The sequence below is a fragment of the Betta splendens genome, chromosome 3, assembly GCF_900634795.4.
Source record: "Betta splendens chromosome 3, fBetSpl5.4, whole genome shotgun sequence".
NCBI lineage: Eukaryota > Metazoa > Chordata > Actinopteri > Anabantiformes > Osphronemidae > Betta > Betta splendens.
Genome location: NC_040883.2, coordinates 16,801,512 through 16,827,201, shown reverse-complemented (window position 1 = coordinate 16,827,201; position 25,690 = coordinate 16,801,512). Strand labels below are relative to the sequence as shown.

Below are 25,690 nucleotides of genomic sequence, written 5' to 3'. Positions count from 1 at the left end.
ATAATAGAGCAGAGTCCTCACTGAGCCCCATAGACGCTGCTCCCTGGGGGGCAACAAAGAGGATGGGACGTGACCTGTGTGCCAGACACCATCACAGCTATGCACATGGGCCATAGGGCGCAAAGCTCAACAAATGCCCAAGAGAGTATGGATGCACTTTTGCCCCTCACATACAGTAACAGGGTCATGTCTCGTTAGTTTAATGTTGTATGTCTCTCTGGCTCCGTTTCTATCTCTGTCCCTCTCCTCATTCTGTGTCTCGCTTGCAGCATGCAGCACAGAAACTAGACCGCTGTCAGAAGTTTGCATGCGTGAAAGCTACAAGGACTAAAGTTGTACAACAGTGGATGCAGAAACAGGCTCGAGGACAAAGTCTCGGCCGAGAACCTAAATGTCAACAGTGTTGGAAGCAGAGAGAAGCGAAGTATGAAGGATGTTTGGAGCGGCGAGGAACAAAGAGATGAAAAGGAAAGCGCGTCAGAAGGCGAATGTGGGAGTAACGGATGACATAGGAGAGCGAAAGACGCCGCCGCGGACCTTCAGCACGGAGCTATCTGCCGAGCGCGCCTGTGCATGTGAAAAGCACTGCAAGCTATGCGCGGGTGAGGGGATGCGAGGGGAGGAGGGGGAGCGAGGAGGGAGCTGGAGGTTGAGCGCTCCACAGAATGAGAGGGAGGAGGAGGAGAGAGCGGGGAGAGGCTGAATCACAGGAACGGAGAGCTGGAGTGTGTGAAAGCCTCATCCTTTAATCTTTGCTTCTCAGGGGAGTGAATGATGAGGGGGTTCCAGCGCCGCTTCACCGGAGGATTCCTATCTGGATTTTAATTCCACTTAGTCAGTGTCCAAACACTGGATTTCTACCCGGGCACCAACTGCTCTATGACCCATAGAATGCGGGTAAGACGATCCGCGTTTGTTTGTTGGTGTTTGTGAGGCATCAAATGAATTTGACATTTTAATATGTGGTTCATTTAGAACTAGATAACTACTGTTTATCTTTAACTGTGAAGTCTGATTTTCCAGTGTGGGGATTTTATTTTACATTTAGCTTCACTGTATACTGAGCAGCGCTCCACCCAAAAACACAACAATGTGTAACAGAAATGTATTAATTAAAATAATGCTAAATATATATAATTGATGGATTGGATTTGGTTTTGCAGTTGTCATTTGCAGACAAACACTGGCTACAGCAGCTCAGAGCACACACGCTGATTACCTTTGTTTTTACTAAATTGCACTTCTCCGAGTTATTCCTGCAGTTTTGTTGTTTTGCATTTGTTAGAACTGTTTAAAAAATCCTTGGAGTTGAACTTTGTTTACGTAAGATTCACTGAGATGCTGATTTTAGGTCTCTGACAGGCGTTTGTGACGATGCTGTGTCTGATTGTTCAAGCACGTATTGACTGAGGAAAGAGGCAGGTGTGACGTCCATTAGCATTGTGTGCTTTTAGATGGAAACCCACAGGATAAAACACACACAGGCAGAAATATACTTGTACATACTGAACACGTTCCCATTGACAAGATCAGGGCTTAAGCATTAAAGTATAAAAACTAATAAGGACTTTATCATCTTATAAGACTATTGCTTAACAGCATCACACAGCTGCACATTTTTCTCACAAATGTATTAACACAGAAATTTAATGGCTGGGTGGAACAGTCACTTTTAGCAGTGTGACAAACACATTATTGCAAAAAAGAGTCAAATAAAAAGTGGTGTATTCATAGTCTTTGGAGCTTATATGGTCATAAAGGAGAATGTACATCCACCAGTGCAGCTGTGTGACTCATGTTTTTATAATTTTTTGAACAAGGCAGCTTCATGACAGTGACAGAGAGTAAACTACTTCCACAGTGTGAGAATACGGGGACTAAACAAGAATAGGAAACTTACAGCAGTTATGAGTGTCTGCATTTGTGTGTGGGAGGTTGTGTTGCTGGTGCATATTTCACACAAACAAGGGGGGATGAGCACAGACAGAATGACAGGGGAGAGGGAGTCGTTTCTCTGCTCATGAGTTGTGGCAGTCGGCCTCAGGTGGCTCTAAGCCCACATGTCCACTATCACAGTGCATGTCCACTATCACAGTGCATGTCCACTATCACAGATCACAGTGCATGTCCACTATCACAGATCACAGTGCATGTCCATTATCACAGATCACAGTGCATGTCCACTATCACAGATCACAGTGCATGTTCACTATCACAGTGCATGTCCACTATCACAGTGCATGTCCAGTCTCATAGCGCGTGTCCACTATCACAGTGCAAGTCCACTATCACAGCGTGTGTCCACTATCACAGTGCGTGTCCACTATCACAGCGTGTGACCCTTGTGTGCGTTGGGCGACTTGGCCTGGGAGCCCAGACCAGACCCTGCCAGTCTTCCTGTCTAAGCCTCACCTGTCAATCTGTACCACTACATACACAGAAACCATAATGCATGGCTTATTCAGATTTATTTCATTTGTGTTTACTGCACAACAGAAAAACGCTTCGAAATGTCAAACATGGGTCTCTAGGTCAGCAAGAATATCAGGTAGGGTTCTCTAAGCACAAACTATATGTAGGATGAATGAGCATCACATTCGTACAGCTATCTACCGTGAAGGTGACATTTGTAGTAGAGAGTGAAAAATGTTATCAGCTTGGACAGACTGTAGTAATTTATGTTCATTTGACATTTCCACAAGCTCCACCATCAGTCAGAGGCTTCACCAGCTCAATATCTGGTTCATGCATCGGCACAAAGGCTTAAAAAAACAATCCAAACCGATGTAACGAGTAAATGGGTGATGGTCTGACTTTTCCTTTTCACGTTTTTCTAAAGTACATCTAGTTATATTTACCAGATAAATGATTTATATTTATTAATATGTGTGTGTGTGTGTGTGTGTGTGTGTGTGTGGGGACACACTCATCTTTGCTGTCAGCTGCTTGTCTCTCTACGCCTAAAGTCTTGCCACAGGGAAGACTTCCGCCTGTCCTCTTAACTTAAGGTATAGCCAAAAAGGCTTTTAATGAGGTTCATCTTCTGCTTTACTCCAATATACATATTGATTGTTTATTACTAGAACCATCAATCCATTCCCAATCTGTCCATGTTACCACCTACATTGGTTATCTCATTTCAGACATGTTAAACACACTAGATGTGTTCCATAACACATGTTAACAGTGAACATTTTTAGTTTATTTTACATCCCACATGCTCCCAATTATTCCCAGAATCAAAAACTCGACATCAAAACTTGCATTTCTTTATCACCAACAAAATAATCTCATAAAGCTATTATAAAATTGACCTTGGTTACTTGATGTAATTAGACTTCATGTGTTTTGCTTTTACAGGCTGTGGAGTAAATGCCAACGCAGATAAAGTTGATCACACTCAAACAAAGTGAAAAAAATCAAAGCTAATTACTGTTATATACAGCACTGTGATGATTACAAGATTTAATTAGTGATTCTCACAACATATGAGCACGACCACTGCATGACAAAGAAAAAGGTGACTGTGGTGTTGATTGTTTTGTGAAACATCCACAAACACAGTAGGTATATTTTTGATGACATACTATAATATACAGTACTGTACCTTATACAGTACAAACACAAGACAAAGACAAAAATAAAATAGGGCACATTGTTAACAACATATACTAAGAGATATTTTTGAGAACATACTATACTAAGAGCCATATGTTGGCTAACATACTATACTAAAGGATGTTTTTAATGACATACTCTATAATGGCACAATTTTGATGGCGCGTTACACTGTGGTAAATTTTTCACAACATACATAGTGTATTTTCTTACTTTATTCAATACTATGGCATGATTTTGATCGCATTCTATAGTGTATTCTTTTGGCACTTGTACATAGAATAAGCCAAATAATCACAAAAGTGTTTTATTAGAATAAATAAACAATATTGAATAAGTACAGAATAGGTTTTTTCAAACTGAAACATAAGAGAAATGGTCTTTGGTTTAGTGGTTACTGGGCTTGAACATGGAAGATCTGGGTTCAAATGTATTTGTTTGGGCTTTTAACAAGATCACATTAGACTTAATGTGGGCGGCCAACTGCCTTAAACATAGAACAATGATGTTCTACGTTTAACTAACTTTGGGAGGAAGAAGTAAATGGAAATAAGGGAGCTCAGTTTATGAAGTGAGTCCCCCAGCAGTCTAGGTTTGTTGCAGCTTAACTACACTAAGAGATGGTGCCTGTGACTGCCAATCAGTGCCAGTGACCTGAACCATCTCCATAGGTAGAGAGGCTGTCTGCTTCTCCCGTTGCCTCCCATTCTACATTTTAGAACTCTAGGAACCACAAGTAGACCAACACTCTAAGTAAGTGTCTAAAAGTGTGCTATCAAAATCATGCTTAAGTATAGTATGTCAGAAAAGATGCCATAGTCAATATGTCGTCGGTCGTTATGTAGCAAAAAATATGTCATAGTATAGTTTGTCAAATTTATGTGTGTGGTCAAAAATATCCCTAATAAACGTCCCTAAAACTTTTATTTTACGGAGTTGTTTAAAAATATCCCTCTGTAAAATATGTTGTCAAAAACGTGCCTTACCACTATACTATATGCCATGTGAAAAAATATGCCTTAAAGTAATTGTAAACCACAATATATTTCATAAAAAAACAGTAGAGATCAGTTTACTCAGACACCAGAGTAATATGGTTCTACAGTCAGCAAAGGACTCCACTACTTAGACCTACTACTTTCACCCCTTCATCATCTTCATTTTGATCATTTCAGTCACTGCTGAGCATTCCTGAAATTCATCTTATGGCGTATGAAAACGTGCAGCACACATACAGCAGTGAATCAAAACCATGAAGAGCTCCTGTAGGTTCAGACCACATCCACGTTTCATTGTACTACAGTACGAGTGCCCAGTAGCACCAACAAATCTGCTTCTCACCGACATCCACACGGCCGATCCGCATGATAAAGGACAGCGCTGATCATGGGAGGTACCAGCACAATCTGCCTAGAAAGAAAAATAGCTACAGGCAAGTGTTCCACAAACCAGCAGCCTCTTAGAGCACTGGAAGAAATGGAAAAGCACAGTGGACAGTGCTAGATGCTCATAGACAGAGACCAAATTAAGTCCAACGAAATAAGCTTACAGTACAGCCAAATTCATAAAGGATAAAAAAATATTGCTTTTGAATTTAATCTAAGTGGTAATTAAATCCTTAATCCTACTATTTAAAAACACAAAACTTCTAACTAGAAAAAGTAATTTCTCGAGAAATTACGTGGGAGAGCTGATCTGCTGCCGCAACGATGACAAACGCTGATTAAGCTGCTGACGTCAAAAAGTTGACTACGGCAAAACGATGAAAACGAGAAAACGTTGACAAAGATTAAAACGATGACAAAAGATGGCGATTAAAAAGATGATGATTAAAAAGATGACCAAGGTCATACTATGACAATATTAAAGAGATGACAATGATTCAAAAGTTGACCAAGGTTAAAAGATGTCAAAGATTAAAAAGTTGACCAAGGTGCATTGTTGACAATCATAAATAAGATGACTATCTTTTTGATTTGAAGAAAGTATTTGTAAATAATTACCTAACCGTGTAATAGTTTAATAACTAGTAGAAATTTACCAGTCAGAAACAAAAATTTGCCATTTAAGGTAATAAATTACATTGGTGCTTTTATTTTGAAAGGATTTAGAGGTTGTGTGTGGGCGATTACTAAACTATAAAATAGTCATTAGATAGTCATAATTTATCATTCAATAGCAAGAATAGCCCTATTAAAGCAAAAGATTTAGATTTAGCCCTTTCAGAATAAAAGCACCCTAATAAGTTTAAGTTTACTGAACTCTAAAGTTTTTACTGAACTTTTACTTTTTACTGAACTCTAAAGTAGTCTCATTAACGATTGGTAAGTATTCAGAACCACAAATTTTTTAATCAATCTTGCCATTAAAGGTAATAAATTGTAATGGGTGCTTTTATTTTGAAAGGATTTAGAGGAAATGTGTGGGGGTAATAGCATACCTGTCAATTAGTCTTTAAATAATCATAATTAACCATTCAAAGGCAAAAACGGTGCCGTAAAGCTATAAATTGCATTGGTGCTTTTATTTTGAAAGGATGTAGAGGAAGCATGTGTGGGTAATTACTAAACTGTTAATCTATCTTTAAATAGTCATTACTACCCATCTAAAAGCAGAAATGTTGGTATTAAAGCTAATCATTTGGCTTGGTGCTTTTATTTTGAAAGGATTTAGAGGAAGTGTGTGCTTAATTACTACACAATCCAATAGTGTAGTTGAGTAATCAGTAATAAGCATGTAACTGCTGTCTACACTGAGCATCAGGAGTTTGACCTGTCAGTGAAATCTGCAGCTGCGCCGTCGCCATGGAGACGAAAGGCGGGAAAATCAGGCTCACTCTGCTCTGTAAAAGCAGAGTTTCACCCTGTATAAACAGGATTGTTCCAGCTAAACCATAATAGTTATCACAAAAATTATTTCATTTTACGAGTCCCAAGGCTTCAATGAGCAAATGGTGTGAATTTTATGTTTGAGGACAAACGTTTGTAGCCACAGTCGCAATTTCAAAATATGTCTCCTCCTTGTTTTTCTCCAGACGTCTGCCAAAAATTATCATTAGAGTCTATGGGAGAATTTCAGGATCTCTCTGTGCTTTGAGGTCGATAGCGACTAAAGTATAAGTCTGAGGGTAAAGCCAGACACATCATTAGAAAGAAGACAAGTATGACTACGATTTAGTGAAATAATTACGTTCATAGAGTAGAAATTGTGGCTGTAGCGACGAGTTAAAGACCGAAGTTCTGTCTTTAAAAAGCGCACCCTCGCACTCTGGCTGTGACATCACGCACTCTAGCAGAGCCAATACACACTAATGGAAAAGCTGAAAATTTAACAAAAGCCACACGATATTTAAACGCTCACAAGTCGAAAAGTATAGAAGATACGAAGACGCTGATTTACACTGATAAAGTTGAAAGATGATAGACGCTTCTGAAGTTGAAATGACGTTTCTACGCCAAAGTATGACGATGATAGACGCTGATGAAAAGAGGAAAGTTGACACAAAGTTGAACGATGATTCCCATAGACGACCATTATAAAAAAAACGATGGAAAAAGTTGAATAACGTTAAAAGTTGAAAAGCTGAAAACGTGAAAAGTAATAGCCCCCATCTCCTCAAGACGACACACGTTTAGAAAGTTGAACGACGATTCTACGATGAAGCGTTGAGACGATGAAAGCGACCGAAAAACGGGTGAAATAATAATAAGAAGAACTAGAAAAAGTAATTTCTCGAGAAATTACGTGGGAGAGCTGATCTGCTGCCGCAACAATGACAAACGCTGATTAAGCTGCTGACGTCAAAAAGTTGACTACATCCAAAAGTTGACTACGGCAAAACGATGAAAACGAGGAAACGATGACAAAGATTAAAACGATGACAAAAGATGGCGATTAAAAACATGATGATTAAAAAGATGACCAAGGTCATACTAAGACAAGATTAAAGATATGACAATGATCAAAAGTTGACCACGGTAAAAGATGTCAAAGATTAAAAGTTGACCAAGTGCATTGTTGACAATCATAAATAAGCTGACTATCTTTTTGATTTGAAGAAAGTATTTGTAAATAATTACCTAACTGTGTAATATTTTAATAACTATAGAAATTTACCAGTCAGAAACAAAAATCTTGCCATTTAGATAATAAATTACATTGGTGCTTTTATTTTGAAAGGATTTAGAGGTTGTGTGTGGGATTACTAAATATAAAATAGTCATTAGATAGTCAGAATTTATCATTCAATAGCAAGAATAGCCCTATTAAAGCAAAGATTTAGATTTAGCCCTTTCAGAATAAAAGCACCCTAATAAGTTTGAGTGGCTATTTACTGAACTCTAAAGTAGTCTTAATTAACGATTGGTAGTATTTAGAACCACAAACTTTTCTAATCGATGCCATTAAAAGTAAAAATTGTAATTGGTGCTTTTATTTTGAAAGGATTTAAAAGAAATGTGTGGGGGTAATAGCTAACTGTCAACTAGTCTTTAATAATCATAATTACCCATTCAAAGGCAAAAAACAGTGTAGTTAAAGCTATAATTGGCATTGGTGCTTTTATTTTGAAAGGATGTAGAGGAAGCATGTGTGGGTCATTATAAACTGTTAATCTATATTTAAACAGTCATAATTACCCATCTAAAAGCAGAAATTGGATTAAAGCTAATATTTGGCTTGGTGCTTTTATTTTGAAAGGATTTAGAGGAAGTGTGTGCTTAATTACTACACAATCCAATAGTGTAGTTGAGTAATCAGTAACAAGCATGGAACTGCTGTCTACACTGAGCATCAGGAGTTTGACCTGTCAGTGAAATCTGCAGCTGCGCCGTCGCCATGGAGACGAAAGGGGAAAATCAGGACTCACTCTGCTCTGTAAAAGCAGAGTTCATCCTGTATAAACAGGCTTGTTCCAGCTAAACCATGATAGTTATCACAAAGATTATTTCATTTTACGAGTCCCAAGGCTTCAATGAGCAAATGTTGTGAATTTATGTTTAAGGACAAAAGCTTGTAGCCACAGTGGCAATTTCAAAATATGTCTCCTCTGTTTTTCTCCTCAGACGTCTGCCAAAAATACATTAGAGTCTATGGGAGAATTTCAGGATCTCTCGCACTTTGAGGTCGATAGCGACTAAAGTATAGGTCTGAGGGTATGGCCAGACACATCATTAGAAAGAAGACAAGTATGACTACGATGTAGTGAAGTAATTAGTTGATAGAGTAAAAAGTGTGGCTGTAGTGACGAGTTAGAGACAGAAGTTCTGTCTTAAAAAGCGCACCTTTCACTGTAGCTGTGACATCACGCACTCTAAAGACCCAATACACACTAATGGAAAAGCTGAAAATTTAACAAAAACCACACATATTTAAACGCTCACACAAGTCGAAAACTATAAAGATACGAGGACGCTGATTTACACTGAAACGTTGAAAGATGATAGACGCTTTGAAGTTGAACGTGTGAAATGACGTTTCTACGCCAAAGTATGACGATGATAGACGCTGACGAAAAGAGGCAAGTTGACAAAAAAGTTGAACGATGATTCCCATAGACGACCATTATAAAAAAAACGACGGAAACACAGTTGAATAACGTTAAAAGTTGAAAGCTGAAAACGTGAAAAGTAATCCAGCCTGCACGTCTAACGATGACGCACGTTCAGAAAGTTGAACGAGATTCTGCGATGAAGCGTTGAGAGTAGATGAGCGACCGAAAAAACGGCGTGAAAAATAATAAGAATAATAACTAGAAAAAGTAATTCTCGAGAAATTACGTGGGAGAGCTGATCTGCTGCCGCAACGATGACAAACGCTGATAAGCTGCTGACGTCAAAAAGTTGACTACGGCAAAACGATGAAAACGATGAAAACGAGAAAACGTTGACAAAGATTAAAACGATGACAAAAGATGGCGATTAAAAAAATGATGATTAAAAAGATGACCAAGGTCATACTATGACAATATTAAAGAGATGAAATGATTCAAAAGTTGACCACGGTTTTAAAAGATGTCAAAGATTAAAAGGTGACCAAGGGGCATTGTTGACAATCATAAATAAGCTGACTATCTTTTTGATTTGAAGAAAGTATTTGTAAATAATTACCTAACTGTGTAATATTTTAATAACTAGTAGAGAAATTTACCAGTCAGAAACAAAAATCTTGCCAATTTAAGGTAATAAATTACATTGGTGCTTTTATTTTGAAAGGATTTAGAGGTTGTGTGTGGGCAATTACTAAATTATAAAATAGTCATTAGATAGTCAGAATTTATCATTCAATAGCAAGAATAGCCCTATTAAAGCAACAAAGATTTAGATTAGCCCTTTCAGAATAAAAGCACCCTAATAAGTTTGAGTGGCTATTTACTGAACTCTAAAGTAGTCCCATTAAACGATTGGTAAGTATTCAGAACCACAAATTTTTTTTAATCAATCTTGCCATTAAAGGTAATAAATTGTAAATTGGTGCTTTTATTTTGAAGGATTTAGAGGAAAATGTGGGGGGTAATAGCGTAACTGTCAATAGTCTTTAATTACCCATTCAAAGGCAAAAAACAGTGCAGTTTAAAGCTAATAATTGGCAATTGGTGCTTTTATTTTGAAAGGATGTAGAGAGGAAGCACGTGTGGGTAATTACTAAACTGTTAATCTATATCTTTAAATAGTCATAATTACCCATCTAAAAGTTGCAAATAATGCTATTTAAAGCTAATTTATTGGCTTGGTGCTTTTATTTTGAAAGGATTTAGAGGAAGTGTGTGCTTAATTAATACACAATCCAATAGTGTAGTTGAGTAATCAGTAATAAGCATGGAAACTGCTGTCTACACTGAGCATCAGCAGTTTGACCTGTCAGTCAAATCTGCAGCTGCGCCGTCGCCATGGAGACGAAAAGGCGGGAAAAATCAGGCTCACTCTGCTCTGTAAAAGCAGAGTTCACCCTGTAAACAGGCTTGTTCCAGCTAAACCATGATAGTTATCACAAAAATTATTTCATTTTACGAGTCCCAAGGCTTCAATGAGCAAATGGTGTGAATTTTATGTTTAAGGACAAAGCTTGTAGCCCAGTCGCAATTTTCAAAAATGTCTCCTCTGTTTTTTCCCCAGACGTCTGCCGAAAATTATCATTAGAGTCAATGGGAGAATTTCGGGATCTCTCTGCGCTTTGAGGTTGATAGCGACTAAAGTATAGGTCTGAGGGTATATCCAGACACATCATTAGAAAGAAGACAAGTATGACTACGATTTAGTAACGTACTTATGTTGATAGAGTAAAAATTGTGGCTGTAGTGACGAGTTAGAGACAGAAGTTCTGTCTTAAAAAGCGCACCTTCTCACTGTAGCTGTGACATCACGCACTCTAACAGAGCCAATACACACTAATGGAAAAGCTGAAAATTAACAAAAACCACACGATATTTAAACGCTCACAAGTCGAAAACTATAAAAGATACGAGGATGCTGATTTACACGACGTTAGAGACGTGAAAGATGATAGACGCTTTTGACGTTAAAAATGACGTTTCTACGCCAAAGTATGACGATGATAGACGCTGATGAAAAGAGGGAAGTTGACAGAAAGTTGAACGATGATTCCCATAGACGGCCATTATAAAAAAACGACGGAAAACGTTGAATAATGTTAAAAGTTGAAAAGCTGAAAACGTGAAAAGTAATAGCCTGCATCGTCTAACGATGACGCACGTTTAGAACGTTGAACGATGATTCTGCGATGAAGCGTTGAGAAGTAGATAGCGACCGAAAAACGGGGCGAAATAATAAGAATAATAATAAAGAGCGAAGATATCAATAGTGTGAGAGCTGTTCAGCTCTCCCACTAATAATAAAGAGCGAAGATCTCAATAGTGTGAGAGCTGTTCAGCTCTCCCACTAACTAGAAAAAGTAATTTCTCGAGAAATTACGTGGGAGAGCTGATCTGCTGCCGCAACGATGACAAACGCTGATTAAGCTGCTGACGTCAAAAAGTTGACTACGGCAAAACGATGAAAACGATGAAAACGAAAACGTGACAAAGATTAAAACGATGACAAAAGATGGCGATTAAAAAGATGATGATTAAAAAAGATGACCAAGGTCATACTATGACAATATTAAAGAGATGACAATGATTCAAAAGTGACCACGGTTAAAAGATGTCAAGATTAAAAGGTTGACCAATGTGCATTGTTGACAATCATAAATAAGCTGACTATCTTTTGATTTGAAGAAGTATTTGTAAATAATTACCTAACTTGTAATATTTAATAACTAGTAGAAATTTACCAGTCAGAAAACAAAAATCTTGCCATTTAGGTAATAAATTACATTGGTGCTTTTATTTTGAAAGGATTTAGAGGTTGTGTGTGGGCGATTACTAAACTATAAAATAGTCATTAGATAGTCATAATTTATCATTCAATAGCAACAATAGCCCTATTAAAGCAAAAGATTTAGATTTATCCCTTACAGAATAAAAGCACCCTAATAAGTTTGAGTGGCTATTTACTGAACTCTAAAGTAGTCCCATTAACGATTGGTAAGTATTCAGAAACCACAAATTTTTTTAATCAATCTTGCCATTAAGGTAATAAACTGTAATTGGTGCTTTTATTTGAAAGGATTTAGAGGGAAATGTGTGGGGGGTAATAGCGTAACTGTCAATTAGTCTTTAATTACCCATTCAAAGGCAAAAAACAGTGCAGTTAAAGCTAATAATTGGCATTAGTGCTTTTATTTTGAAAGGATGTAGAGGAAGCACGTGTGGGTAATTACTAAACTGTTAATCTATCTTTAAATAGTCATAATTACCCATCTAAAAGTTGAAATATTGCTAATAAAGCTAATTATTTGGCTTGGTGCTTTTATTTTGAAAGGATTTAGAGGAAGTGTGTGCTTAATTACTACACAATCCAATAGTGTAGTTGAGTAATCAGAATAAGCATGGAACTGCTGTCTACACTGAGCATCAGCAGTTTGACCTGTCAGTCAAATCTGCAGCTGCGCCGTCGCCATGGGACGAAAGGCGGGAAAATCAGGCTCACTCTGCTCTGTAAAAGCAGAGTTTCACCCTGTATAAACAAGCTTGTTCCAGCTAAACCATGATAGTTATCATAAAAATTATTTATTTTACGAGTCCCAAGGCTTCAATGAGCAAATGGTGTGAATTTTATGTTTGAGGAAAAAGCTTGTAGCCACAGTGGCAATTTCAAAATATGTCTCCTCTGTTTTTTCCCCAGACGTCTGCGAAAAAAATTATCATTAGAGTCAATGGGAGAATTTCAGGATGTCTCTGCGTTTGAGGTTGATAGCGACTAAAGTATAGGTCTGAGGGTATATCCAGACACATCATTAGAAAGAAGACAAGTATGACTACGATTTAGTGAAAGTAATTAAGTTGATAGAGTAAAAATTGTGGCTGTAGTGACAAGTTAGAGACAGAAGTTCTGTCTTAAAAAAGCGCACTTTCTCACTGTAGCTGTGACATCACGCACTCTAACTGACCCAATACACACTATGGAAAAGCTGAAAATTTAACAAAAACCACACCATATTTAAACGCTCACAAGTCGAAAACTATAAAAGATACGAGGACGCTGATTTACACGGAGAACGTTGAAAGATGATAGACGCTTTTGACGTTGAAATGACGTTTCTACGTCAAAGTATGACGATGATAGACGCTGATGAAAAGAGGCAAGTTGACAGAAAGTTGAACGATGATTCCCATAGACGACCATTATAAAAAAACGACGGAAAACGTTGAATAACGGTAAAAGTTGAAAAGCTGAAAACGTGAAAAGTAATAGCCTGCATCGTCTAACGATGACGCACGTTTAGAACGTTGAACGATGATTCTGCGATGAAGCGTTGAGAAGTAGATAGCGACCGAAAAACGGGGCGAAATAATAAGAATAATAACTAGAAAAAGTAATTTCTCGAGAAATTACGTGGGAGAGCTGATCTGCTGCCGCAACGATGACAAACGTTGATTAAGCTGCTGACGTCAAAAAAGTTGACTACGTCCAAAAGTTGACTACGGCAAAGCGATGAAAACGTTGACAAAGATTAAAACGATGACAAAAGATGGCGATTAAAAACATGATGATTAAAAAGATGACCAAGGTCATACTAAGACAAGATTAAAATATGACAATGACTCAAAAGTTGACCAAGGTAAAAAGATGTCAAAGATTAAAAAGTTGACCAGAGTGCATTGTTGACAATCATAAATAAGCTCACTATCTTTTTGATTTGAAGAAAGTATTTGTAAATAATTACCTAACTGTGTAATAGTTTAATAACTATTAAAAATTTACCAGTCAGAAACAAAATCTTGCCATTTAAGATAATAAATTACATTGGTGCTTTTATTTGAAAGGATTTAGAGGTTGTGTGTGAGTGATTACTAAATTATAAAATAGTCATTAGATAGTAATAATTTATCATTCAATAGCAACAATAGCCCTATTAAAGCAAAAGATTTAGATTTAGCCCTTTCAGAATAAAAGCACCCTAATAAGTTTGAGTGGCTATTTACTGAACTCTTAAAGTAGTTATTAACGATTGGTTAGTATTTAGAACCACAAACTTTCTAATCGATCTAAAAGTAAAAAATTGTAATGGTGCATTTATTTTGAAAGGATTTAGAGGAAATGTGTGGGGGTAATAGCGTAACTGTCAACTAATCTTTAAATAATCATAATTACCCATTCAAAGGCAAAAACAGTGCAGTTAAAGCTAATAATTGGCATTGGTGCTTTTATTTTGAAAGGATGTAGAGGAAGCATGTGTGGGTCATTACTAAACTGTTAATCTATATTTAAACAGTCATAATTACCCATCTAAAAGCAGAGAAATTGCTATTAAAGCCAATTATTTGGCTTGGTGCTTTTATTTTGAAAGGATTTAGAGGAAGTGTGTGCTTAATTACTACACAATCCAATAGTGTAGTTGAGTAATCAGTAATAAGCATGGAACTGCTGTCTACACTGAGCATCAGGAGTTTGACCTGTCAGTCAAATCTGCAGCTGCGCCGTCGCCATGGAGACGAAAGGCGGGAAAATCAGGCTCACTCTGCTCTGTAAAAGCAGAGTTTCACCCTGTATAAACAGGCTTGTTTCAGCTAAACCATGATAGTTATCACAAAAATTATTTCATTTTACAAGTCCCAAGGCTTCAATGAGCAAATGGTGTGAATTTTATGTTTAAGGACAAAAGCTTGTAGCCACAGTGGCAATTTCAAAATATGTCTCCTCTGTTTTCTCCTCAGACGTCTGCCAAAAATTATCATTAGAGTAAATGGGAGAATTTCAGGATCTCTCTGCACTTTGAGGTTGATAGCGACTAAAGTATAGGTCTGAGGGTATATCCAGACACATCATTAGAAAGAAGACAAGTATGACTACGATTTAGTGAAGTAATTACGTTGATAGAGTAAAAATTGTGGCTGTAGTGACGAGTTAGAGACAGAAGTTCTGTCTTAAAAAAGCGCACCTTCTCACTGTAGCTGTGACATCACGCACTCTAAATGACCCAATACACACTAATGGAAAAGCTGAAAATTTAACAAAAACCACACCATATTTAAACGCTCACAAGTCGAAAACTATAAAAGATACGAGGACGCTGATTTACACGGAGAACGCTGAAAGATGATAGACGCTTTTGACGTTGAAATGACGTTTCTACGCCAAAGTATGACGATGATAGCGCTGACGAAAAGAGGCAAGTTGACAAAAAGTTGAACGATGATTCCCATAGACAACCATTATAAAAAAACGACGGAAAACGTTGAATAACGTTAAAAGTTGAAAAGCTGAAAACGTGAAAAGTAATAGCCTGCATCGTCTAACGATGACGCACGTTCAGAACGTTGAACGATGATTCTGCGATGAAGCGTTGAGAAGTAGATAGCGACCGAAAAACGGGGCGAAATAATAAGAACTAGAAAAAGTAATTTCTCGAGAAATTACGTGGGAGAGCTGATCTGCTGCCGCAACGATGACAAACGCTGATTAAGCTGCTGACGTCAAAAAGTTGACTACGGCAAAACGATGAAAACGATGAAAACGATGAAAAGGAAAACGTTGACAAAGATTAAAACGATGACAAAAGATGTGCCGAATAAAAAATGATGATTAAAAATATGACCAAGGTCATACTATTGACAATAATAAAGAGATGACAATGATTCAAAAGTTGACCACGGTTAAAAGATGTCAAAGGATTAAAAAGTTGACCAAGGGGCATTGTTGAAATCATAAATAAAGCTGACTATCTTTTTGATTTGAAGAAAGTATTTGTAAATAATTACCTAACTGTGTAATATTTAATAACTAGTAGAAATTTACCAGTCAGAAACAAAATCTTTGCCATTTAAGTAATAAATTACATTGGTGCTTTTATTTTGAAAGGATTTAGAGGTTGTGTGTGGGCAATTACTAAATTATAAAATAGTCATTAGATAGTCATAATTTATCATTCAATAGCAAGAATAGCCCTATTAAAGCAAAAGATTTAGATTTAGCCCTTTCAGAATAAAAGCACCCTAATAAGTTTGAGTGGCTATTTACTGAACTCTAAAGTAGTCCCATTAACGATTGGTAAGTATTCAGAACCACAAATTTTTTTAATCAATCTTGCCATTAAAGGTAATAAATTGTAATTGGTGCTTTTATTTGAAAGGATTTTAGAGGAAATGTGTGGGGGGTAATAGCGTAACTGTCAATTAGTCTTTAATTACCCATTCAAAGGCAAAAACAGTGCAGTTAAAGCTAATAATGGCATTGGTGCCTTTTATTTTGAAAGGATGTAGAGGAAGCCCGTGTGGGTAATTACTAAACTGTTAATCTATCTTTAAATAGTCATAATTACCCATCTAAAAGTTGAAATAATGCTATTAAAGCTAATTATTTGGCTTGGTGCTTTTATTTTGAAAGGATTTAGAGGAAGCGTGTGCTTAATTACTACACAATCCAATAGTGTAGTTGAGTAATCAGTAATAAGCATGGAACTGCTGTCTACACTGAGCATCAGCAGTTTGACCTGTCAGTGAAATCTGCAGCTGCGCCGTCGCCATGGAGACGAAAGGCGGGAAAATCAGGCTCACTCTGCTCTGTAAAAGCAGAGTTTCACCCTGTATAAACAGGCTTGTTCCAGCTAAACCATGATAGTTATCACAAAAATTATTTCATTTTACGAGTCCCAAGGCTTCAATGAGCAAATGGTGTGAATTTTATGTTTAAGGACAAAAGCTTGTAGCCCAGTCGCAATTTCAAATATGTCTCCTCTGTTTTTCTCCTCAGACGTCTGCCGAAAATTATCATTAGAGTCAATGGGAGAATTTCGGGATCTCTCTGCGCTTTGAGGTTGATAGCGACTAAAGTATAGGTCTGAGGGTATATCCAGACACATCATTAGAAAGAAGACAAGTATGACTACGATTTAGTGAAGTACTTATGTTGATAGAGTAAAAATTGTGGCTGTAGTGACGAGTTAGAGACAGAAGTTCTGTCTTAAAAAAGCGCACCTTCTCACTGTAGCTGTGACATCACGCACTCTAACAGAGCCAATACACACTAATGGAAAAGCTGAAAATTTACAAAACCACACGATATTTAAACGCTCACAAGTCGAAAACTATAAAAGATACGAGGATGCTGATTTACACGGAGAACGTTGAAAGATGATAGACGCTTTTGACATTAAAATGACGTTTCTACGCCAAAGTATGACGATGATAGACGCTGATGAAAAGAGGGAAGTTGACAGAAAGTTGAACGATGATTCCCATAGACAACCATTATAAAAAAACGACGGAAAACGTTGAATAATGTTAAAAGTTGAAAAGCTGAAAACGTGAAAAGTAATAGCCTGCATCGTCTAACGATGACGCACGTTTAGAACGTTGAACGATGATTCTGCGATGAAGCGTTGAGAAGTAGATAGCGACCGAAAAACGGGGCGAAATAATAAGAATAACTAGAAAAAGTAATTTCTCGAGAAATTACGTGGGAGAGCTGATCTGCTGCCGCAACGATGACAAACGCTGATTAAGCTGCTGACGTCAAAACGTTGACTACGGCAAAACGATGAAAACGATGAAAACGAGAAAACGAGAAAACGTTGACAAAGATTAAAACGATGACAAAAGATGGCGATTAAAAAGATGATGATTAAAAAGATGACCAAGGTCATACTGTGACAATATTAAAGAGATGACAATGATTCAAAAGTTGACCAAGGTTAAAAGATGTCAAAGATTAAAAAGTTGACCAATGTGCATTGTTGACAATCATAAATAAGCCGACTATCTTTTTGATTTGAAGAAAGTATTTGTAAATAATTACCTAACTGTGTAATATTTTAATAACTAGTAGAAATTTACCAGTCAGAAACAAAAATCTTGCCATTTAGGTAATAAATTACATTGGTGCTTTTATTCTGAAAGGATTTAGAGGTTGTGTGTGGGCGATTACTAAACTATAAAATGTCATTAGATAGTCCATAATTTTATCATTCAATAGCAAGAATAGCCCTATTAAAGCAAAAGATTTAGATTTAGCCCTTTCAGAATAAAAGCACCTAATAGGTTTGAGTGGCTATTTACTGAACTCTAAAGTAGTCCCATTAACGATTGGTAAGTATTCAGAACCACAAATTTTTTTAATCAATCTTGCCATTAAAGGTAATAAATTGTAATTGGTGCTTTATTTTGAAAGGATTTAGAGGAAATGTGTGGGGGTAATAGCGTAACTGTCAATTAGTCTTTAATTACCCATTCAAAGGCAAAAACAGTGCAGTTAAAGCTAATAAATGGCATTGGTGCTTTTATTTTGAAAGGATGTAGAGGAAGCACGTGTGGGTAATTACTAAACTGTTAATCTATCTTTAAATAGTCATAATTACCCATCTAAGTTGAAATATTGCTATTAAAGCTAATTATTTGGCTTGGTGCTTTTATTTGAAAGGATTTAGAGGAAGTGTGTGCTTAATTACTACCAATCCAATAGTGTAGTTGAGTAATCAGTAATAAGCATGGAACTGCTGTCTACACTGAGAATCAGGAATTTGACCTGTCAGTGGAAATCTGCAGCTGCGCCGTCGCCATGGAGACGAAAGGCGGGAAAATCAGGCTCACTCTGCTCTGTAAAAGCAGAGTTCACCCTGTATAAACAGGCTTGTTCCAGCTAAACCATGATAGTTATCACAAAAATTATTTCATTTTACGAGTCCCAAGGCTTCAATGAGCAAATGGTGTGAATTTTATATTTGAGGATAAAAGATTGTAGCCACAGTGGCAATTTCAAAATATGTCTCCTCTGTTTTTCTCCCTAGACGTCTGCCGAAAATTATCAATAGAGTCTATGGGAGAATTTCGGGATCTCTCTGCGCTTTGAGGTTGATAGCGACTAAAGTATAGGTCTGAGGGTATATCCAGACACATCATTAGAAAGAGGACAAGTATGACTACGATTTAGTGAAGGAATTATGTTGATAGAGTAAAAATTGTGGCTGTAGTGACGAGTTAGAAACAGAAGTTCAGTCTTAAAAAAGCGCACCTTCTCACTGTAGCTGTGACATCACGCACTCTAACAGACCCAATACACACTAATGGAAAAGCTGAAAATTTAACAAAAAACACACGATATTTAAACGCTCACAAGTCGAAAACTATAAAAGATACGAGGACGCTGATTTACACGGAGAACTTTGAAAGATGATAGACGCTTTTGACGTTGAAATGACGTTTCTACGCCAAAGTATGACGATGATAGACGCTGATGAAAAGAGGAAAGTTGACAGAAAGTTGAACGATGATTCCCATAGACGACCATTATAAAAAAACGACGGAAAACGTTGAATAACGTTAAAAGTTGAAAAGCTGAAAACGTGAAAAGTAATAGCCTGCATCGTCTAACGATGACGCACGTTTAGAACGTTGAACGATGATTCTGCGATGAAGCGTTGAGAAGTAGATAGCGACCGAAAAACGGGGCGAAATAATAAGAATAACTAGAAAAAGTAATTTCTCGAGAAATTACGTGGGAGAGCTGATCTGCTGCCGCAACGATGACAAACGCTGATTAAGCTGCTGACGTCAAAAAGTTGACTACGGCAAAACGATGAAAACGATGAAAACGAGAAAACGTTGACAAAGATTAAAACGATGACAAAAGATGACGATTAAAAAGATGATGATTAAAAAGATGACCAAGGTCATACTATGACAATATTAAAGAGATGACAATGATTCAAAAGTTGACCAAGGTTAAAAGATGTCAAAGATTAAAAGGTTGACCAATGTGCATTGTTGATAATCATAAATAAGCTGACTATCTTTTTGATTTGAAGAAAGTATTTGTAAATAATTACCTAACTGTGTAATATTTTAATAACTAGTAGAAATTTACCAGTCAGAAACAAAAATCTTGCCATTTAGGTAATAAATGACATTGGTGCTTTTATTTGAAAGGATTTAGAGGTTGTGTGTGGGCGATTACTAAAACTATAAAATATTCATTAGATAGTCATAATTTATCATTCAATAGCAGAATAGCCATATTAAAGCAAAAGATTTAGATTTAGACCTTTCAGAATAAAAGCACCCTAATAAGTTTGAGTGGCTATTTACTGAACTCTAAAGTAGTCCCATTAACGATTGGTAAGTATTCAGAACCACAAATTTTTTTAATCAATCTTGCCATTAAAGGTAATAAATTGTAATTGGTGCTTTTATTTTGAAAGGATTTAGAGGAAATGTGTGGGGGTAATAGCGTAACTGTCAATTAGTCTTTAATTACCCATTCAAAGGCAAAAACAGTGCAGTTAAAGCTAATAATTGGCATTGGTGCTTTTATTTTGAAAGGATTTAGAGGAAGCACGTGTGGGTAATTACTAAACTGTTAATCTATCTTTAAATAGTCATAATTACCCATCTAAAAGTTGAAATATTGCTATTAAAGCTAATTATTTGGCTTGGTGCTTTTATTTGAAAGGATTTAGAGGAAGTGTGTGCTTAATTACTACACAATCCAATAGTGTAGTTGAGTAATCAGTAACAAGCATGGAACTGCTGTCTACACTGAGCATCAGCAGTTTGACCTGTCAGTGAAATCTGCAGCTGCGCCGTCGCCATGGAGACGAAAGGCGGGAAAATCAGGCTCACTCTGCTCTGTAAAAGCAGAGTTTCACCCTGTATAAACAGGCTTGTTCCAGCTAAACCATGATAGTTATCACAAAAATTATTTCATTTTAACGAGTCCCAAGGCTTCAATGAGCAAATGGTGTGAATTTTATGTTTGAGGATAAAAGCTTGTAGCCACAGTGGCAATTTCAAAATATGTCTCCTCTGTTTTTCTCCCCAGACGTCTGCCGAAAATTATCATTAGAGTCTATGGGAGAATTTCGGGATCTCTCTGCGCTTTGAGGTTGATAGCGACTAAAGTATAGGTCTGAGGGTATATCCAGACACATCATTAGAAAGAAGACAAGTATGACTACGATTTAGTGAAGTAATTATGTTGATAGAGTAAAAATTGTGGCTGTAGTGACGAGTTAGAGACAGAAGTTCTGTCTTAAAAAAGCGCACCTTCTCACTGTAGCTGTGACATCACGCACTCTAACTGACCCAATACACACTAATGGAAAAGCTGAAAATTTAACAAAAACCACACCATATTTAAACGCTCACAAGTCGAAAACTATAAAAGATACGAGGACGCTGATTTACACGGAGAACGCTGAAAGATGATAGACGCTTTTGACGTTGAAATGACGTTTCTACGCCAAAGTATGACGATGACAGAAGCTGACGAAAAGAGGCAAGTTGACAAAAAGTTGAACGATGATTCCCATAGACGACCATTATAAAAAAACGACGAAAAACGTTGAATAACGTTAAAAGTTGAAAAGCTGAAAATGTGAAAAGTAATAGCCCCCATCCCCTAAAGACGACACACGTTTAGAAAGTTGAACGGCGATTCTACGACGAAGCGTTGAGAAGTAGATAGCGACCGAAAAACAGGGCGAAATAATAAGAATAATAATAAAGAGCGAAGATCTCAATAGTGTGAGAGCTGTTCAGCTCTCCCACTAATAATAATAAAGAGCGAAGATCTCAATAGTGTGAGAGCTGTTCAGCTCTCCCACTAATAATAAAGAGCGAAGATATCAATAGTGTGAGAGCTGTTCAGCTCTCCCACTAATAATAATAAAGAGCGAAGATCTCAATAGTGTGAGAGCTGTTCAGCTCTCCCACTAATTACCCACTCATCTAGTCTAAGGCTAATTTACTGCCGATAATAAAACATAATGTTAGTGTAAAAGCTTCACAGCTATGATGCTGAATTGAATGAGATTATGGTCCCAAAGCCACCGTGTGATCATGGTTTGACTTGGCTCGGCTCGGCTCGGGTCTGATGTTTATCTTTTTTGTGCACCTTCCAGCTCTCCAGCCCACTGGGCAACCCTACAGTACCAGTACCAGAGTTGTTTGGATACTGACATCATCACACTGTTTCCCACAGGGCTAAAATACAAGAACAGCATGTGAACAAAAGCAAGAAGTTTATAAATAGAAAGTTTAAAGGTTAATTTTTTTTTACCATTATGGTAAGAAATTAACCAAAATCCAAGGTAAAGAAATTAACCTTCTAATTTTGAAGGCCTAAGTGGAACTTTCCAAATTAACTGGCACTGATAAAGTAAGTTGTTGTAAGTAGTTGTTCAGGCTAACACAGTTTGCCTGGTGCTGCACATACATAAAGTGGCAGGAGCAAACAAACAGGCACGGATCCAGTCGCTCAAACCAGGAAGAACCAAGCATTTACTAGTGTGATACAAAATAATGCAACTTTAAGTTTTTCCTTTTTTTATTACACTTTGTCTATCACATAGCCTTTTATTCAACATTGAATACACAGTCACAGGCCAATAAACAGTTTGAGCTTCAGGATACGAGAAGATGATGGACCAGAACTGATACCATTATATTTGCTAAATTCATCTACGTAATTACTGCAGATTAAAATGTGTGAATGTGTGTGTCTCAGCAGACCTCGTCAGCCCGGGGCATGGTTTCTTGAGCAGTCCACACCACTGACTCATCGCAAGCAGCCACCAGTGCATCCTGGGCCATGAGCGCTCTGCTTCCCAACGCCACTGCTCCCGGGGGCGCCGCGGTTCTGCTGGTCGCCACCGGCGGTCCGTTGAACCTGACGGCGGCTCAGGCGGGAGGCGGCGCCGGCTCTGGGCAGTCGCCGGCTCCTCTCTGTACCGTGTGCTGCTGTGGGTTCGTCAACCGCACCTTGGCCGTGGTGTTCATGGTCAGCCTGGCTTTTGCCATTGTGGTCGGAAATGTGGTCACGCTGACCGTCTTCGTGCAAACAAGGCAGTCGAGGACGCCGCAGGGTTACTTAAAAGGTATGCGCTGTAAATATCCTTTCTACACAGAAGTATTGTGCTTTTTAACATTTCATTCCGAGAAAAGCTTTAAGTATTGTTCTTGTGTCTGTATTTCAGTGTCGCTGGCGGTCGCAGACATGATGGTTGGTGTCCTTGTGGTTCCGTTCTCTGTCTACACTGAAATCTCCCTGATGGTGACCAGCGCGCCTCCTGTTTGGTTCCAGGGCAGCTCCATTTCCCCAGCCTCCATCTCGTCCCCCTCCTCTTTATCTCTGGGTGGACGTGCGCGGCCTTGGCAGCCGTGCATGCTGATCGGTCCCGTGTTCGCCGGCTGCACGTTCGTCTCCATCAGCACCATCTTCCTCATGACTGTGGAGCGAAGCGTGGCCATCCTGCGGCCGCTCCACAAGGACGCCCTGGTGACCCGGAGGCGAACCCTGTTCCTCATCGTGCTCTCCTGGACGGCCAGCTTCCTTCTGGCTCTCACGCCCCTCATCTTCAGCAGTAACTTCACCCTGGAGTACAATCAGTGCAGTCGAATGTGCAACTACACCCCACTGCTGTTTGGAGGCCGGCTGCCGCCCGATGCCAACGTTTTGCTGTTATTCCCAGCGTTTGACTTCACGCTGCTTGGGGGGACGTTAGCAGTGAACATTGTGTCTTTCACCAGCATTCGACGGTACTCCAAAAAACGCAAACTGCTGTCAGAGGGCAGCCTGAGCGACGGAGGGGGGGGAGGGTGCCCTCACAGGCCGTCCTTTTCGGACATCAAAGCTGCCAAAACGATTGGCATCCTGACATTCGCCTTCACGGCTTCCTTCTCTCCCATCGCAGTCTTCGTGCTGGGGAACGTAGTGGGGTACATGTGGTGTAACTTTTCCTTTTTTGCCTTCTGGATTCTGACTGGAAACAGTTGCTGTAATGTCATTATCTACAGTGTCAGGGACCACCGTTTCAGGAAAGGCGTTCACCTGCTCTTTCAGCGTGAACAGTCCCCTCCCCCTAGCGAGAAGACTTGATGTGTTTATCAATGAAATAACACATAAATAGTTTGTCATTTATGATAGGCAGAAATTTGAGGTCATTATTTATTGTTTATTTTATTTATTTTCTTTTTCTTATTTGATGATTTGCCAAGAAGATTTAGATGTTGTTCTTGGGTTTGCAACACAAATATGAAGCTGTAGCCAGCAGCTTCACATTTGGCTGCCAAGCACCTCTATGCCTAATTGTGTTGTCACGATGTTGATTCCAATTCAATCCTGGCTAGAGTTTCATAATTGCCATAACTCTCAGAGTCCTATCAGCGTATTAAAAGACAAAATTATTTTAAGATATCATTTCCATGTACAATTCAGACAATTAGTCTGATACTGTTCTTTCCTCCAGCTGGCACAGTGGTTAGAGCTGGCGCTGGTGACGCCAAGGTCACGGGTTCGAATCTAGCCACAGGAGTTGCAAGGCAGTGACTCGGAGCCTGGATGAGGGGTTGCGTAAGGAAGGACATCCGGCGTAAAAACCTGCTAAAAACAACCATTTGACTCATTTGCTGTGGCGACCCCTGATGGGAAAAAGGCAAAAAGGAGTTTCCCAAGTTAATTATTGTCCTTTGTTGATCTGCACCCACATACACTATGTCTTTGGACAAACCTCCAGTATATCTATGCATTGCATGACAACCATTTTCAAGACGAAACAAACTACTTGCAGGTCTGAAAAGATGGAGTCATTATTTTAATGAACTCCTGATCGCTTCTACTGCCACAACAATCCACAGCCTCTCCTCTGGTCTCCGGCCTATCGCCCGTCCTCTCTACAGCTTGTGGCCAAACCCAGAGTATCTCAGAGTATCTCACTCATCTGTTTAAAAAAAGTATTGGCTGTGTGTTTTGAAAGTTGGATACTACCTGTTGTAAATGTTCCAATTAAAGGAACAATCAATCGCTCCTGATAAAAATCTGCCTCAAGTTTAAGTGAAGCACTTTTCAGTTACTATGTTGGTCGTTTGCATTGTGACATGTACATTTTATAATGATTTTCTTATTTCTGACCAAATAAATGTGAAAAAAAATAAACATTAAACATTGTATTTGGTAAATAATTATCAACTACATAACTGGGATGCCAAGCAGAGAGAGAGAGAGAGAGAGAGAGAGAGAGAGAGAGAGAGAGAGAGAGAGAGAGAGAGAGAGAGAGAGAGAGAGAGAGAGAGAGAGAGAGAGAGATTAAACAGCATTACACAGAATAATAGAAGGTACAGTATGGTACAGTATCATTAATGATAAATTTCTCTTCATGTATTGAAAAAAAAAAATTCCTCAGTTTTGGTAATATTACAGTAATAAAATCAGCAACTGCGCTAAATTGTTTCTAATATTATTTTGTGAGTGTACATTTTAACATTTTCAGTTTTTTCATTTACCCAGAAGTACTATTGGGTTTAATGCACTGGGATCAAATTCATATTTATGTAATGTGAAGAAGACCTGCAGTTACACCACAGGGTCCTGGGTGCCCAGCATGAAAAAGCAGAATGAGCTCTATAGCGCTGTCTCAACTCCGACACAGCTCAAGCCTGAAGACAGAGCCAACAAGATCTCAAAACCTAGTGACCCAAATTGTATTCTGAAGGGCTGTGAGCAGTTAGAGAGCTACTGAGTTC

General features: G+C 38.2%; 2 protein-coding genes across 4 annotated transcripts in view; one reads left to right on the top strand and one right to left on the bottom strand.

Annotated features, from left to right (window-relative positions):
* The window catches only part of dhodh (dihydroorotate dehydrogenase), a 52,268-nt gene that overhangs the window by 2,759 nt on the left and 23,819 nt on the right, over positions 1 to 25,690 (bottom strand). The gene's annotated exons all lie outside the window — the stretch shown is intronic.
* Positions 704 to 25,603, top strand: LOC114852521 (trace amine-associated receptor 13c-like). Of its 3 annotated transcripts, none has more exons than XM_029144997.3 (3): positions 704 to 897; positions 22,680 to 23,046; positions 23,146 to 25,603. In XM_029144997.3, exons 2-3 carry the CDS (start codon positions 22,761 to 22,763, stop codon positions 24,045 to 24,047), a joined length of 1,188 nt encoding a protein of 395 aa, XP_029000830.1. In that variant the 5' UTR covers positions 704 to 897; positions 22,680 to 22,760; the 3' UTR covers positions 24,048 to 25,603. The 3 variants fall into 3 exon arrangements, with proteins under 3 accessions (XP_029000830.1, XP_029000831.1, XP_029000832.1); XM_029144998.3 differs by having other exon boundaries at positions 22,677 to 23,046; XM_029144999.3 differs by lacking the exon at positions 704 to 897 and having other exon boundaries at positions 22,610 to 23,046.

Coding starts and splice junctions, on each gene's coding strand:
- LOC114852521 (XM_029144997.3), top strand. CDS start 22,761: ATGAGCGCTCTGCTTCCCAACGCCACTGCTCCCGGGGGCGCCGCGGTT. Junction 23,047..23,145: donor GCCGCAGGGTTACTTAAAAG/GTATGCGCTGTA, acceptor TCTGTATTTCAG/TGTCGCTGGCGGTCGCAGAC.